The sequence below is a fragment of the Phaeodactylum tricornutum genome, genomic scaffold (genome assembly GCF_000150955.2).
Source record: "Phaeodactylum tricornutum CCAP 1055/1 PHATR_bd_31x35 genomic scaffold, whole genome shotgun sequence".
In the NCBI taxonomy this organism is placed as follows: domain Eukaryota; phylum Bacillariophyta; class Bacillariophyceae; order Surirellales; family Neidiaceae; genus Phaeodactylum; species Phaeodactylum tricornutum.
In genome coordinates, this window is record NW_002238035.1 from 1 (window position 1) to 15,459 (window position 15,459).

General features: G+C 49.2%; 3 protein-coding genes and 1 pseudogene across 4 annotated transcripts; 2 read left to right on the forward strand and 2 right to left on the reverse strand.

The window, feature by feature from the left end:
• Window positions 1–1,280: 1,280 nt before the first annotated feature.
• Window positions 1,281–4,852, forward strand: PHATRDRAFT_bd1298 (predicted protein; the record flags this gene model as incomplete). Its single annotated transcript, XM_002176249.1, has 5 exons — window positions 1,281–2,492; window positions 2,610–2,934; window positions 3,178–3,930; window positions 4,297–4,618; window positions 4,840–4,852. The coding sequence occupies 5 exons, from the start codon at window positions 1,281–1,283 to the stop codon at window positions 4,850–4,852; spliced, it is 2,625 nt and encodes an 874-aa protein (XP_002176285.1).
• A 2,848-nt stretch (window positions 4,853–7,700) lies between these two features.
• Window positions 7,701–9,427, forward strand: PHATRDRAFT_bd1641 (predicted protein). Its single transcript, XM_002176250.1, has 3 exons — window positions 7,701–7,908; window positions 7,990–8,535; window positions 8,695–9,427. Exons 1-3 carry the CDS (start codon window positions 7,882–7,884, stop codon window positions 9,202–9,204), a joined length of 1,083 nt encoding a protein of 360 aa, XP_002176286.1. The 5' UTR covers window positions 7,701–7,881; the 3' UTR covers window positions 9,205–9,427.
• Window positions 9,428–10,141: 714 nt separating this feature from the next.
• On the reverse strand, window positions 10,142–12,030 carry PHATRDRAFT_bd1642 (predicted protein; the record flags this gene model as incomplete). Its single annotated transcript, XM_002176274.1, has 2 exons — window positions 10,779–12,030; window positions 10,142–10,681 (listed from the first exon to the last, which is right to left on the reverse strand). Exons 1-2 carry the CDS (start codon window positions 11,991–11,993, stop codon window positions 10,142–10,144), a joined length of 1,755 nt encoding a protein of 584 aa, XP_002176310.1. The 5' UTR covers window positions 11,994–12,030.
• A 652-nt stretch (window positions 12,031–12,682) lies between these two features.
• PHATRDRAFT_bd1643 lies at window positions 12,683–15,189 on the reverse strand (annotated as a pseudogene; the record flags this gene model as incomplete). Its single annotated transcript has 1 exon — window positions 12,683–15,189. A coding segment is annotated over one exon (552 nt), but the record flags the coding sequence as incomplete, so codon positions are not given.
• Window positions 15,190–15,459: the final 270 nt, after the last annotated feature.

A 15,459-nucleotide genomic window follows, 5' to 3' on the forward strand; every position in this document is an offset into this window, starting at 1 on the left:
CTCTGGGATATCATGTATTCCCTCTGGGATATCAAATAGGGTTAGAGCTACTGCTCTGGGATACCTAACCTGCGGACGTCCGGCATACAGCTTTCACATTCACAGTCAGCTGTTCTTCCGCGAATTGTTTGTGTCGTGTATTTCCTCTGGGATATCATATCCTTCCTCTGGGATATCACATATTCCCTCTGGGATATCAAATAGGGTTCGAGCTACTCCCCTGGGATACCTAGCCTGCCGACGTCCGGCATACAGCTTTCTGTTGTTATTTGCGAATTGCGTTTGCGTCAGCACGTTGTGTGGGTTTGTCGGCCATACGTACAGCCGTTTTCTGACTCTGGAGTACAAAACTTGCTGTCAATTGATTTGATAGAGCCATACTGACCCGGATATGGGGAAGTAAGGTTGAAGACAAATGACCTTAGAGGACATCTCAGGATGAGATGCTAGGGTCATCACTTTAGTCTAGTCTTGTGCACATTGGATGATGTGCTCACTTTATTTTATTCTAAAGCACTTTGCAAGCTGTACTACTAGTCCTCTTGTGTGCTTTGTTAGACTTCGCCATGGCCATGCATTAGATGGTTTCCGCCGCAGCGGAATCATTGGTCAAGCGACAGGACAACGATGAATGGAATCATAGTCCGAATATCGTAGTGCCGATGAACAGAGCACCACGTGGATATTAAAAGAGTTTATCAGAAACCCATCGCATACACCATGCGCAAAATTACCCACACAGCTCTGTGCGAGTGGATTGGTACCAGGCGCTAGACTGCACTGAGTTTTTCATCGGATCTGTAAAACTTGACAGTAGTGTCGCGCGTTTCGTAACACCTACCAGTGTGATCCGTGCAGTGGGAGAAAAAGAACCAGAACAGATCTTGGTTCGCGCCCAGTAGCGGCTTTTAAATCCGCGGGTACGATCAGTTGACAATTGATCTTGAAATCAGTTAAGTAAAATTCAGGTGGTTTCAGATGGTCACCTGTGGTCAATACTTCGTTAATCTATCTCACGAGTTTTCCCCTCCTTCAAAACGATTATACGAATCACAAAAGTATCTTAACCGATGCGTTCCTATTTGATTTATGATAATTTCAGTCACAATGACTGGATTACAGGGTCGGAATGACCTGTGTACTTATCGATTTTGTCACCAGTCATTCGCAATTTTCAGTTTTGTTGTTCGAACTTGTCACTTTTCTGAAAATTCATCCGAAATTTTCCGAAATACCGTATCCTACCGTTTACTCAATTCCCACCGTTTCCACCGTTTACCATGGCTGATGCTGATGCTCCCAACGCTCCCGAAGCTGGTCTTGCTCCGGCTGTTGCTGCCAATGCCCCGGGTATTGTTGGTGACGCCCAAGCTGCCGCTTACGCTGCGTTTGCCGCTGCTGAAGCTCAAATGGCAAACGCTCTCGCTGTTCTCGCGGGGGAAGCACCCCCTGATGCTCAACCCTTTCCTCCACCTCCGGGAGTGGCCGACATTCCAGTTGGCCTCCCTCCGGCTGTGGTGGATGCTCCTCTCATTGATCCGTATGACAGTCTTCTCATGAGGGCTGGCATGAACTACGGAACTCGCAAGGCTTTTTCTAAGGAGGGCTATGGTTTGATGTCTGACTTGGTTACTCTTAACCAGAAGCAACTTGAATCCCTCATTGATATGATGAACAAGAAGCATTGCGGTAAATCTTTTCAAGGCGCAATTCCGTTGGGCCTGAACCTTGTGGCTGAAGACCTTGAGATTGATATTGGCCACAAAACCAAGACCACTCTCAAGGTTATTCTCCATTGGGCGGACCTCCAGAAAAGTCTTGGATTAGACGTGAATGCCGAGGATTATACCGATGTTGTTGGTCAGCTTGCCCGCGAACGTATGGATGAAGAGGAGAAGATTCTTGAGGCGGCCAAGAAGCTTACGCCTTCTAAGCCAACAACCCTCAAGGATATGACCAAGTGGCGTTCCTTCTTTGAAAACTGGAACTCGTACATGAGTCAGTGTCGCGGTGCTGCGGCTATCCCTCTTTCGTACGTTTACCGTACCAACAAGCAGCCCGAGACCGCTTTGGTCGGAACCTATGTGAATATGGATGCCTATTTGGTTGCCCAGACAGTACTGTCTGGTTCCAACTTTGAGATCGATAATCAACGGGTTTTTGACGAATTCAAGGAAGCAATCACTACAACCGGACCTGGTTGGTCTTTCATCAAGACGTACAACCGAAGCAAGGACGGTCGTGCTGCCATTTTGAAATTAAAGGAACAGGCGGAAGGAACATTAAACGAGTCCGTTTGCCGTGATGATGCCATCAAGATCCTGTCAACTACGACATACAATGGTCCGAGTCGTAACTGGAATATTGATATGCTGTTGCAGAAATTTCAGTATGTTATCTCGGAATTGGTCGAAATTGACGGAGTCGCGTTGCCGGATGGGCAGCTTGTGACTTATTTGGTCCAGGCATTGAAGGACCCAAGTCTGAGTTATGTTCGTGACACAATTCGCACCAATGCAACTTATCGGAACAGTTTTCCGGAAGCGCAGCTTTTTGTGAAGACTTTTGTGTCTTCGTCCACGAGCAAATCCGAAAACACGCCTTGACAGGTCAATGATGTGCAAACATCAGGTAGTGGGGCCTCCGGTGGGAGTATGAAAGGAGGTACCGGGAAAGGAGCCAGCAAGCCGACTCCCTTCAAGGGTGCAGTCACGGCTCGCAGTTATACTCCGGGAGAATGGAAAAGTTTGTCCAAGGACCAACAGGAAAAAGTGCGATCGCTGCGTAATAAAAAGAAGCAAGGAGGGAAACCCGAGGAATCAGAGAGGAATGTTGACAGTGTAGCACGGGATGAGCCTGTGGACACTAAGGAAGTCCATACCAGCCGTGAAATGGAACCAACTTCAGATGCGGCTGGCCTGCAATTTGGCCGTGGTGCGTATAAGAAATCGGTCGGATTCACTGCAGACACCGCTTCTCCTTCCGAAAACGGAACGAAGAAGCAGAAAACGCATCACAATGCGTGAAACGCGGCACCCAATGCCAGTGTTTCGGGGACTAAGCAATGCATTTTACCAGATTGAGTGATATTGAGCCTCACCTCTACACGCAGCATTTGTGATCTCAACGCATGCACTCATCTTGGTGAGGGCCGCTGTGAGTTGGATTCACATGCAGACACATGCGTGGCTGGGGCAAACACTGTCTTGATTGGTGAATCGCAGAAGTCCGTAACTGTGCGACCTTTCTCCAGTGAATATTCTGCACTGAAGAATATCCCCATTGGAACGGTTGCCACAGCTTACACAGTACCAGAAGACGGGAGAGTGGTGCTTCTTATTATTAATCAGGCCCTATTCTTTGGGGACAGATTGAAAAACACCCTATTGACCCCCAACCAGATGCGAGACTTTGGCATTGAAGTTGACAATGCCCCTCGGCAGTACGTCGCCAACTCCAAGCACTCTTTGTATGTTCCTGACTCCCAACTTCGGATTCCGCTGCAGCTGCGCGGTATATTCTCGTTTTTGGAGTCGCGGAAGCCCACGCAACAGGAACTTGACGAGTGTGAGCACATCATACTCACCTCTGATGTGCCGTGGGAGCCTTGCTCAGCGGACTTTGCCCGTCGAGAAGAAGAGGCCGCTAAGAGAGACCGGAGCGTATCATTGGTAGACACAACGGGACTTTCCACTGGCCACGCAATCCTATCAGCACACCCATATGGTATACGAACTGTTGCGGCTTCGCAGCGAATACTTGAGACTTTTTGTTCCTTGACAGAGGTTGAATTGTGCGAGACAAATCTGGCGGACCGCCTTATTGCCTGTGTTAATGTTGCGTCGGATGATTACTGTGGAGACGGGTTGGACGGTAGAGCTGACTTGGATGTGTACCCGGACTCAGAAGACTTCACTCGTGTCGTCTCAGGTATGACATCAAGCGAAAGACGGTCAGCGTTGACAGCTGAGGTTTTGTCGAAGCCTTGGAATATTGGCCTGGATTCGGCCAAGCGGACTCTGCAAGTAACAACGCAGAAGGGTGTGAAAACGGTGATGCATCCCTTGACCCGACGGTATCGTACTCGCCAATCGCATTTACGATTTCCCACCATTCGGACCAAGGTTTACACCGACACCATGTTTTCGTCCGTGATTTCCATCCGCCAGTACAAGTGTGCCCAGGTTTTCACAACCAACATGGCCTATTCGCGTATTTACCCTCTGCAGACCAAGCAGCAAGCTCCTGATGCACTAATGAAGTGGATACATGATGTTGGGGTAATGAGTGACCTAGTTTATGATGGGTCTAAGGAGCAGGGAGGTGGCAAACATTGGAAAGAGATTGAGCAGCGTCACCATATCCATCGCCATGTAACGGAGCCACACAGTCAGTGGCAGAATCGAGCTGAAGGAGAAATTCGTGAAATTAAGAAGGCTGTTCGGCACCAACTGCAGGTTTCTCGTGCACCACAGCGACTATGGTGTTTTTGTTGTGAATGGGTGTCGGCTATCCGTCGATTAACTGCTCACGACATTCCTGCACTAAACGGTCGAGTTGCCACAGAGCTTTTGGAAGGGGACACCCCCGATATTTCTGAGTACGCGCAATTTGACTGGTATGAGCCTGTCTGGTTCATTGACCCAACTTCTGCTTTCCCTGAAATGAAGAAGAGATTGGGCCAATGGGTCGGAGTTGCATCAGATGTGGGACAGGCAATGACTTTTTGGATTCTTCCAAAATCATGCATCCCAATTGCACGTTCCTCTGTTGCTCGCGTCTTTCCAGACGTAGCCGCTACCGATGAATTTAAGGCTGACCTTGCTGAACTTGATCTAGCCATCGAAAATAGAATTGGAAACAGTAAAACTGCAGAACAAAACCAGGTTATTGATGGTCAACTTGCAAATGTAATTTCGGGTCCGACTGATGACCTGTTTGAAGGGTATGCCGATGAGGACTTCCACCCTCTCGAAGAGGCTGCCGAAAAGGCCGAAGCCGACGATTATACGCCCGAATCTCTGGACGAATATCTGACTGCTGAAGTCTTACTACCAACTGGTGGTGAATTGTTGCGTGGTGTTGTAAAGGCTTGGAAACATGATGCTGATGGCAATCCTGTGGGGACCCGTCACAGCAATCCGATCCTCGACACACGTGAGTATGAGGTAGAGCTTCCTGACGGTTTGATCAACGTGTATGCGGCCAACATAATTGCAGAGAATATGTACGCGCAAATTGACCATGAAGGTCGTGAGTTTCTCTTGATGAAAGAGATCACAGACCATAAAGTTGATGGTAACGCGGTTCGCAAGGATGATGGCTTTACCACTGGTAAGAACGGTGAACGGAAACCTCGCATGACAACAAAAGGTTGGAAACTTCTTGTATCATGGAAAGACGGATCGACGACTTGGCTTCCGTTGAAGGATCTGAAAGAATCGAACCCAATTGAAGTAGCCGAGTATGCAGTTGCAAACAAAATTGTTGAAGAGCCTGCATTTGCTTGGTGGGTACGGCATGCACTTCGTGTTAGAGACAGGGCAATTAAAAAGGTCAAGTCGAAATACTGGAAGCGGTCGCACAAGTACGGCATTGAGTTACCTCATTCTGTCGGAGAAGCACTTCGTATCGATAAGGAAACGGGGACCACATTCTGGCGCGATGGAATTGCGAAAGAAATGAAAAATGTGATGCCTGCGTTTGAATTTCGCGACGATGACCGGATGCCGGTTGGCTACAAGGAAATCAAATGTCACATGATTTTCGATATCAAGGCCTTTTCACTACAAAGGAAAGCACGCCTAGTAGCAGGAGGGCACATGACGGATCCACCTAAAGATCCGACATTTGCTAGTGTTGTTTCTAGGGACAGTGTGCGAATCGCGTTCCTATTGGCGGCGTTAAATGACTTGGACATTCTTGCGGCTGACGTACAGAACGCATATTTGAACGCCAAAACAAAAGAGAAAGTCTGGACGCGCGCTGGAAAGGAGTTTGGATCAAACGCCGGACGACCGGTGTTGATCGTTCGCGCATTATATGGATTAAAGTCGAGTGGAGCTAGATGGAGAGACCATATGGCTGCAACACTACGTGAGGCGGATTATGTCAGCAGTAAGGCTGATCCTGATGTTTGGATGCGTCCCGCGACCAAACCAGATGGTTTCAAGTACTGGGAGTACGTTCTCGTGTATTCTGACGATATTCTCGCCATTAGCCATGACCCGAAAAGTACGATGGACTACCTAGAGTCCAAGTACACTCTCAAGAACGGTACCGTTGCGGAGCCAACAACTTATCTTGGAGCTGAGATCAAGAAGTGGCGCATTGAGGGTTCCGACGACCCAGCGAAGATTCGCTGGGCGATGTCTTCGGAGACCTACATCAAGTCGGCTATTGCTGATGTTGAAACGGAATTGGCGAAAGTTGATAAATGCCTTCCTACGAGGGTAACAATGCCTCTCAGTGCTGGCTATAGGCCAGAACTAGACCAGAGTCCGGAATTGGACGCAAGGAGGGTCACGTATTATCAGGGTCTAGTGGGGGTCCTAAGGTGGATGTGTGAATTGGGCCGGATCGATATTCTGGTGGATGTTGCAATGATGTCTCGCTTTTTGGTACTACCACGCAAAGGGCAATTGCAGCAGCTGTTTCATATTTTCGCATATCTGAAGGCTCACAAAAGGTCGACCTTGGTTTTTGACAATTCAGTTCCTACGTTTGATGCTGAACGGTTTGTTCAGAAAGATTGGTCGGAATTTTACCCGGGTGCAGCGGAGCCGATTCCGCCTAACGTACCGGAACAACGAGGTAGATCAGTGTCAATGACGTGTTTTGTTGATGCGGATCATGCCGGGTGTCGGTTGACTTGCCGGTTGCATACAGGAGTATTGATTTACGTAAACCGTGCGCCGATTTTGTGGTACTCGAAGCGGCAGAACACGGTGGAATCAGCAATGTACTCGTCAGAGTTTTGTGCAATGCGGACGGCAATTGACATGATTGAAGGATTGCGGTATAAGTTGAGGATGCTTGGAGTTGGACTGGACGGACCAACCCATGTGTTATGTGACAACCAGTTGGTTGTTATCAGTTTGACTGCGCCGGAGACAGCATTGAAGCGGAAGCACAATGCGATAAATTATCACAGAACGCGCGAGGCGCAGGCAGCAGGAATTGTCTCAATTGCTAAGGAACCAACAGAGACGAATCTGAGTGATTTTCTGACGAAGAGTGTTCCTGGTCCGCGATTGAGAAAGCTGAGTGGTACAGTTCTTTGGTAAAAGACCAAAGGCCAACAACGGGTGTACTAAGGTATTCCAAACCCCTGTGGAAGTTTCCAAAATGGATTCTGAAGCCAGCCTCTGGAAGAGTGTGCTTTATTGGGCTAGACGCGCAAGAGCTTTTGCTGTGTGCGGAGGTATTGCGGTTCTAGCTCAAGGGGACTGATTTGATAGAGCCATACTGAACCGGATATGGGGAAGTAAGGTTGAGGACAAATGACCTTGGAGGACATCTCAGGATGAGATGCTAGGGTCATCACATTAGTCTAGTCTTGTGCACATTGGATGATGTGCTCACTTTCCTTTATTTTATTCTAAAGCACTCTGCAAGCTGTACTACTAGTCCTCTTGTGTGCTTTGTTAGACTTCGCCATGGCCATGCATTAGATGGTTTCCGCCGCAGCGGAATCATCGGTCAAGCGACAGGACAACGATGAATGGAATCATAGTCCGAAATTGTAGTGCCGATGAACAGAGCACCACGTGGATATTAAAAGAATCCCAATCGTAGATCGACTCCCGATTCGATTGTTGACAGAGCTGATCTGCTTCCAGTTAGTGCGCAACTCCAGTTGCTAGCGTTAAAAACAACCTAATGAGCAAAGGGCTCTTGCAAGAGAGAGTCTCGTCGTGTTGAAACTGTTGCAAACAGATTACTTTTCCCTACCAGTGCTACTGCTGCTGCTACTTGCTACTGTTACAGTTGCTCGCTTGTGCGACCGGACATGAGAGTATGCAATTCTCACCAACGCCGCTGGAAGAGCCGCGGTGGGATCGCACGGTGAAAGTCGTCGTCTCTCCCGCCACGGCTACGGTCTCGAGACCTTCTACAGATCGCGCGACGGAACACGACAGCCATGAGGGCAACGGGGACACGCCCATGGATAGGCCGCTAAATCCGATAGTCGGTTGTTTGAGCATGGAAGCCGGAGAACCTACTCAACAAGCAGAACACGCGGGAGTTGGCGAGGAGGTGTTGGAAAAGACGGCCTATGTGGAGGAAGGAGCATCAGTGCTAGGAGCCGAGACGCTTGTTCCGGATGCTGCCTCTGAAGATGAGCGCGATGTTCCGATGATCACGACAACAATTCCAGCTTACGCAATTCCACCAATATCCGTGCCGAGCAACCAAAAGAACACGGACGTTGATACGAACACGACTGAAGTACCGCCCTTTGCCATGGGAGATCACGTGTATCGCTTGACGGGACCGTTTGGATTCTCCCAGCATCACGGCATCGTACTGACTGTGGCACGGAACGAAACGACTCCCCTCGAGTGGATCTTGGAGATTGCTGACTTTGATGCTTTGCTGGGAGCCCAGTCGGATCTTGATTAGAATGAAATGAGACAAACGGATTGTACGTCCACACCGCAACATGCTGGTACGGTTGAAGCAACGTCACAGTCCCCCCACACAGCCGAACTCGAAAAAGCCGACGTGGAGGCTTTGGAGTCCGTCGATAATCACGAGACGCCCAAAAAAACTGACGTCGCACTCACCTCACAGTACGTTCGAGAGTATCGCACGTCCGATTCCACGGTGACTTGGCACAAGGTACAGTATCACGCACGCTGGCTGCGCCGTCATTTCGGTCGTAGTGGAACGTGTACCGCAGCCGCAGCCGACGCTCCGGGTATGGTTCGAGCCCGGGTGGACTTTCTTTTGCATCACCCCGAGGCCTTACCGCTTTATCACATGCTCCAAGCCAATACGGAGTGTGTCGCGGTTTGGTGTCGAACTGGTACATGGGCTACGTTGCAAGCCACGTCTTGGTTAGCCGTGACGGCGGCGGGACAAGCCAAGTCGGCCGCGACGCTAGCAACCGTCGCCGCGTCCACCACCGTCACTGTTCCTGCGGCCGGACTCTGGGGTTGGATGGGCTACACCTCCCAGGCTAGTTTGGCCGTCACCTAACCGCACCTTCTACCGGCCATTGCCGCCTACGGAGCCGTGACGGTGGGACTCCCGCTGTTGTTTCTCCAAAAGGCCAAGCAAAAATGGAAAGACGTCACGGTTCAACTCAATACGGCCTTTTGGGACTGGGCTCAGTCGTCGGAGGACTTTGTCGAGTCTCTGCTGCAGTGGAGCAGCCAACACGATCCTGTGGTTCTTGTCGACTAAAGAGACAGGATCAATGATGGCAATTGAAAAGTCATGTTGGGACCGTAACGTCGGAAGGTTAGTCATGGACGTTTAGAGGTGCATCTACCAAAGGCGCGGTGGACACCAGGGTGCACGCGCGAAGTGTCAGATACGCGCCGGAATGATCAAGAACGGTCGCCGGTAGCAGCAGCACTTCCTTGTACTCGTACTCCGTGTCGTGAGCCTAACCGTGGACAACCGTATCTTCCCTCTAATCAAGATGCAAGTAGCTTCGGCTGGCAATTGTTCAAACGGGCAAAGTGGCTTATAACTACACTACAATATTTTCACGACCTAAATGTCTCTGTATCTACAAAGCTTATGTATTCTTGACAGTGAGAATCAGACATCCGCCCCATGGCTGCTTTGTGGGCAAATTCCCTATCGCAATTTCAATTGATGCAAATGCTAGAAACGCCGTAGGTAAAGTGTCAAATATGGCGGTACATTGCTAGATGATTGCCTGCTGACACCTGCCCACACCCAAGATTGATAATCATTGGAATGATTACCAAAAGTAATATGGGTCGCTCACGGTCGATGATAACAAAACAAAAAAATAGAAATCCTCCTACACAACCTAGCAGCTTGAGTACAGGATGATCCAGAGGTTGCTCAGTAAACAGTACAATAGCTGTGCTCTCTGTTACTGTCAATAAAGATTCTTTCCTGGCCCAAGCTAGGGTAGTGATACTATGTAGGTTCGCGTTCAAAACCAGTTGTTGACACTGAGGGACGTGCTCAAGGCACGAACGTACTGCCACGTACGAGCGGAAATGAGCAAGGCATCACCTGGCAGGAGCAGCACTTCTGTATACTCGGCGTCCCGAGCCTTGCCGTGCACTGCCCAATCTTCCCGCTCACAGTCCAGGTCATTCATGATGCCTTGCAACCCATATGCACCCGACGTGCTCACGTATAGCTTAAGCGTTGCGTCGCGAGGATACAGGCGCACATACTTCGCTCCCACCAGTTGCATAAACAGATTGTCGTACGAATCAAAATGTAACGGTGTGCAGGTACCGCCCGTGCCCATCCACACGTAAAAGTCAAAAGTTGGCATAAATCCTTCTGTCTTGCGCCAGGTTGAAAACGCTCTCTTGACTTCGCGGTCCACACTTTTCTCCGTCAACAAGTCTGGTAGGTGGCGTGTCCATCCGTGTTCCTCTGGAATGAGTTGCGCCATTCCGTACGGGCTCTGGCGGTTGACGACGAGACCGTGGATCAAAACTGCTTCGTTTCCGACTGCCTGCATCTCGAGCAGACAAGTGAAGAGGCCGGGGCGACGAAGAACGTCGGAGGTTGTTTCCTTGATGTTGTTGTTGCTGCTGCGGCGGTTGATTGACGGTTCGCAAGTCAACCACGGTTCGATCGGCCAAAAGGTCAAAATCTACCAGTCGGGCCAAACCCCGATCCAAATCGAACGCCGTCAGCTTCGAGTTGTTACTGTGATTTCTTGAAAGTGAGTTCCACCCGTGTACCACTTTCTGTAACAGCTCTAAAGACCGCTCGTGCATGTCGCGAATTACCGACACGGGAACGTACCGACCGGAGGTCAGCAATCGATTCACGTTCCGATCTATGAGCTCTGGCAGTGTTGCCTGAAGCCCAAAAAGTTCTTGCGGAACCTTGTCCGCCAGGTCCATTTCTGAATTGTTCAGAATACGGAGTAGCGCCTTTTTGTCACTGTAGACTACAAAGCGGACAGGTCGGCGGGTGGAGGCTGCCATAACGAGAGCCATCCGGTAGTCACTCGGCCGCGTGTTGGTGTTGCCCCATGCCACTGGTCGGTCGATTGGGCATGCGTATAGCGCTTTTTCAGACGATTCCAGTCCAGTTGTAGAGTGGGTTCCGTCACGTCGGAATATGCGCTCCCGCACAAAAAGGTCTACCGTCTGTGGCAGCAGTGCCACCATAGTCTGGTCCTGCATACAGCGTTCCACTGCGTTGACTAGTAAGGTTTGTACAGATTTCGATGTAGTAGATTCGCAGTGATCCATCCCCACGATATTGCCGATGATGGCATTGCGAAATTCCGATTCTGTCAAATTCCCCGCTACTCTTTGAAGCACGGTTCGGAGCTCTCGTTGATCATTTCCCTGGATTCGTTCCGCCAAAGACTTGCCACAAATACAGTGCGTACGTAGCTCTTCGGGATAGGAATTGGCTGTGTTGGTGAGAAAATATTCCGTATTCAGTGGTACATATGTGTCTGGCTGGTCATCCAGCGACACATCATCAATGGAGACTTGCGAGTAGTCCGGACTGTGCCTTTGTTGTTGTTGCAGCCAGGTAGTCTTGCCGGCGCAGGGTGGTCCAATCGTAATATACAAGGGCGCCGGTTGGTCCGATTTTGAAAAACTCAAATCACAGTCAGTAGTCGCAGTGCTTTCCGTTTGCATTGCAACGTGGACCTTGGGCTGCGTCAACAAAAAGCTACGCGCGAAAGGAAAGAGTACCACGAAAGAAAAGGTCAGGTAGCCAGCTTGTCGCTTGCTAGCAAAAGGCATGAAAGGTCGTCCGCACCAACAGTCAATCCTTCTCTTAGAACAGATTTGCATTGACGCTGCACTGGGGACCTCAAAGAGCGAGTCACAGTCCGTGCAATCGATTACGATCGTGAATGGTGTTGCCCGTTTACCGGCCCTTTCGTTCATCGAAATCGGGGTCCCGGAGTTATGCTCGATCCGGATTCGCCACGGACCCGGTAGTTTCGTTTTACAGTTAGCGGAACTTGGAAAAATGAAGACTACACTTATTACAATTACTGTGTAACCTTTGAGTCTTTAAAATACAAACTGGACCAAGATAGTCAAGGCGCTCCTCCATATACAGTCAGGATCCAAGGAGTTGCATCCCGTACGTACTCTATCCCTCTAAGCGTCTCTATACAGTCGATTTTAGAGCTAAAACAACGTCATATCATACTTGGTGTTGTGCTGACCTGTCAACGGGGTACCTACGCCAGTAGACCTTCATTGTAGCTAGGTTATCATTCCAGTTCAATCACACAGAATCAATGCACGTCCATTTTGCGGTATAGACCACCAAAGAGGTCAAGAGAGTCATAGAGGAAATCCTCGTATGTAGGAGCATTTGCAGTCAAAAGGGTCGCCAACGCTGAGCAAAGAACAATACCTCTGTCACTCCTACCCGAAAAAGTAGATGCTCGCGCGAGCCTCGCTGAGAAAATTCATAAAAAAGTAGAACGGTACGCATGCTTGGTGTACATAAATGTGAAACAATGGAATTATGTGAACTAGCCCATTTTGCCGTTACTGCTTTGAGGCCGACTTCGCCTCCGCAGTTTGACACGAAGAGATCGCCAGTAGCGCCTCAGGTAGAACAACAAGATTGCACGATACCTTGAAACATGAGGGCCTGCCGTCACCATCCCGCAACCAATAATTACACTAACAGGCGTGTATGCAAGCATCACCAGTGCCAAATGTCGACCATAGAGGTAGCCAATGGACATGTAGAAACCGTAAATGTCGCCGAAAAAGCCGACTATCGCATAGTACAAGAGAATACAAACCGATAAAGGCGCTCCGATCCACCCACCCAGCTGAAGTACAGGATGGTCCAGCGCGAGGCCCATACCTAGTCCAATAGTCCCCATTACCGGAAATTCTCGATTCACAATAGCTAAAACCAATTGCACCACAATGACGCTATACATTCCCCATAGCAACATCTCTCGGACGGCAAGGCTGAGTGATGCCGTGCACAAGCATATGAATGTAAAAACAAGCAATACTGGACTCAGCATGTCTAGCCAAGTTTCGTCTAGCCAAGTTTCTTCCAGCCAAAGTCGGACTGCAAAGATAGACAACGCCAAGCAACCTGCTCCCGACTTTGTCTTGATGAATAGTAGGAGCACCAGCGCCAAAAGAAACAGAGATATTACGGCAGCAAGGTACCCAATGCCGCTAGTCCAGCAGAAGCCTCTGCTATCTTCGATCATCAAGGGTTGATGAAAATCGTCAAAGAGAGTTGAATTTGCAATTATAGTATGGACCATCGATTGCGGGTTCAGCTGTATGATTTGCAAAACCTCTTGATAGAATGTCCCGTTCTCAAAATTTTCATACTTGAGCAGCCGAATCCAGTATTTTCCATCGTGAGCTTTGCCAGTGGACGATCCAATCCCACTCCATTTGTCACTGGTTAGAAGAGTTGTGTTTCGAAATCCCTGACTTTTATCTTCATCTGATGTCACACATGCAACTGCTTGCTTTTTGTATTCATATCTTTCCTCGTCGTCGTGTCCAGCAAACTCCGTATAGAGGAAACAGAATGAACTGGATCTTTCACCAGGCTCTTCCGAAACGCTAACAAAGCTATGGAGTGTGCTGAATTGACCGTACACGGTAACTTTTCCATCTGTGTTGGCCGCAATCAGCGTTTCAAAGTCAGAATATATACAAAATTCACTATCATCGTCTTCTTTTTGGGCCGTTCTACCGAGAAAGTAAGTAGTTCCGTCACTCATATGAATGTATGATGGGCCAGCACATTCTGTAAGTCTCTGGCTTGCCCATTCCTGTAACTCTTGCGGGATATTTTCCATCCAGTCGGTCTCAAATCCCACTGTGTCAAATTCCACTGTATCATTCGACTGTGAGGTGATGCTCTCCGAGTATATGTAAGATCCTTCGGAGCTGTACAAAAATATTAAAAGTGATAGTGCAGTCAGGCAAGCCGTCACTGCGAGTGCCGTCAGTAGGTACAACAGGCTGACCAAAATGGGGACGGTCGGTTGTCGCGCCGGGTCCCGAAGTAGATATGAGTCTATCTTTTGGGCCACTCGAGCGTGCACCAGGTCCAGTTCGTTGCAGCCCCAGCCCGAATTTGGCGACGGTGCCGTTCTTGTCCTACTCGGATTCTCGATTGCAACTGGCAGTCCATGAGGCTCTTCTTGTTGAGCTTTTTGCGCAAGCAATTCCATGTCCTTCTTGAGACGTACTGTGAACCAGTACAGAACAACAGCATTCAGGCAAGCTATGAGGGCCGCCATCCCGTGTTTGATCATTTTGAGCGCTGTGAACAGCACACGCCAGAGATCCCTTCCCTCGTCGGAACTAAAGTCGTCGGTCAAGTTTCCCATGAAACTCGACGCAAAGTATTGTGGATTGTATAGGGTGATTAAAGCGAGAAGGATTGTGTTAACGAGGAACAGACCCAGCGGAAACCTGGCAAAGATCCACCAGAATCTCCATCCGGCAACGGGCGCCGGAGCTTCTTCGATATCGTTCTCCTCCTCTTCCGCATCGTTTTCGACTGGTGTGTTCATGATTTCCAAGGTTTCCATCCGGCGTTCTTCTGCCTCGGAAGAAATTCCCGTGGCGCGTCTGTTGTGGCGGTCGGCAGCAGTTGACTCCGGTCCCGTAGTAAACGCGTTCATCCTTTTCGTGTCGACGACGGGTGCGTGTATGCGATACGTGTATTTGATACGTAAATGCGATACGTGCATGTATGTTCCTTCCGTCCGTCGATAGATCCCGACAACTCACAGTCGAAAGTGTTCTGCCTGGAAACGGAGCTATTACAGATTGCGTAGCAAGCGCTTCTCTGTTGGAAGGATAGAAACGTAACCACCAAGAGTGTTTCGTAGGGGACAAATGGAGGATCTTTGGTGAAATGCTGAAAGCTTCAAAGCCGAAAACGGACTCGGAAGTGAACGATCGTCGATGACAGATGCTGACAGCTACCGTGACGAACGCGAGATTGTTGACAGAATCCTGCACGAACGAGGGTACCGCAAATAGACACGTTGCAAAAGATACCTCTTTGGGGAAAGAAAGATCCACTTGCCAATTATAACACATTTTGACAGAAAGAAGAGCGGCAAGAGTTCGATGGAATCACAGGTCTCTCTTCTCTGAGCAAATCCAGTGGTAGTGGATCTGGTGATGTGATATAGGTAGTATGTCACAACCCCTATAATTTAACCTTGTGTTGCGTATCATCACGTCCTGTATGGAATGTACTGTAAATATGGACCTACGTATCCACTACGGTGAG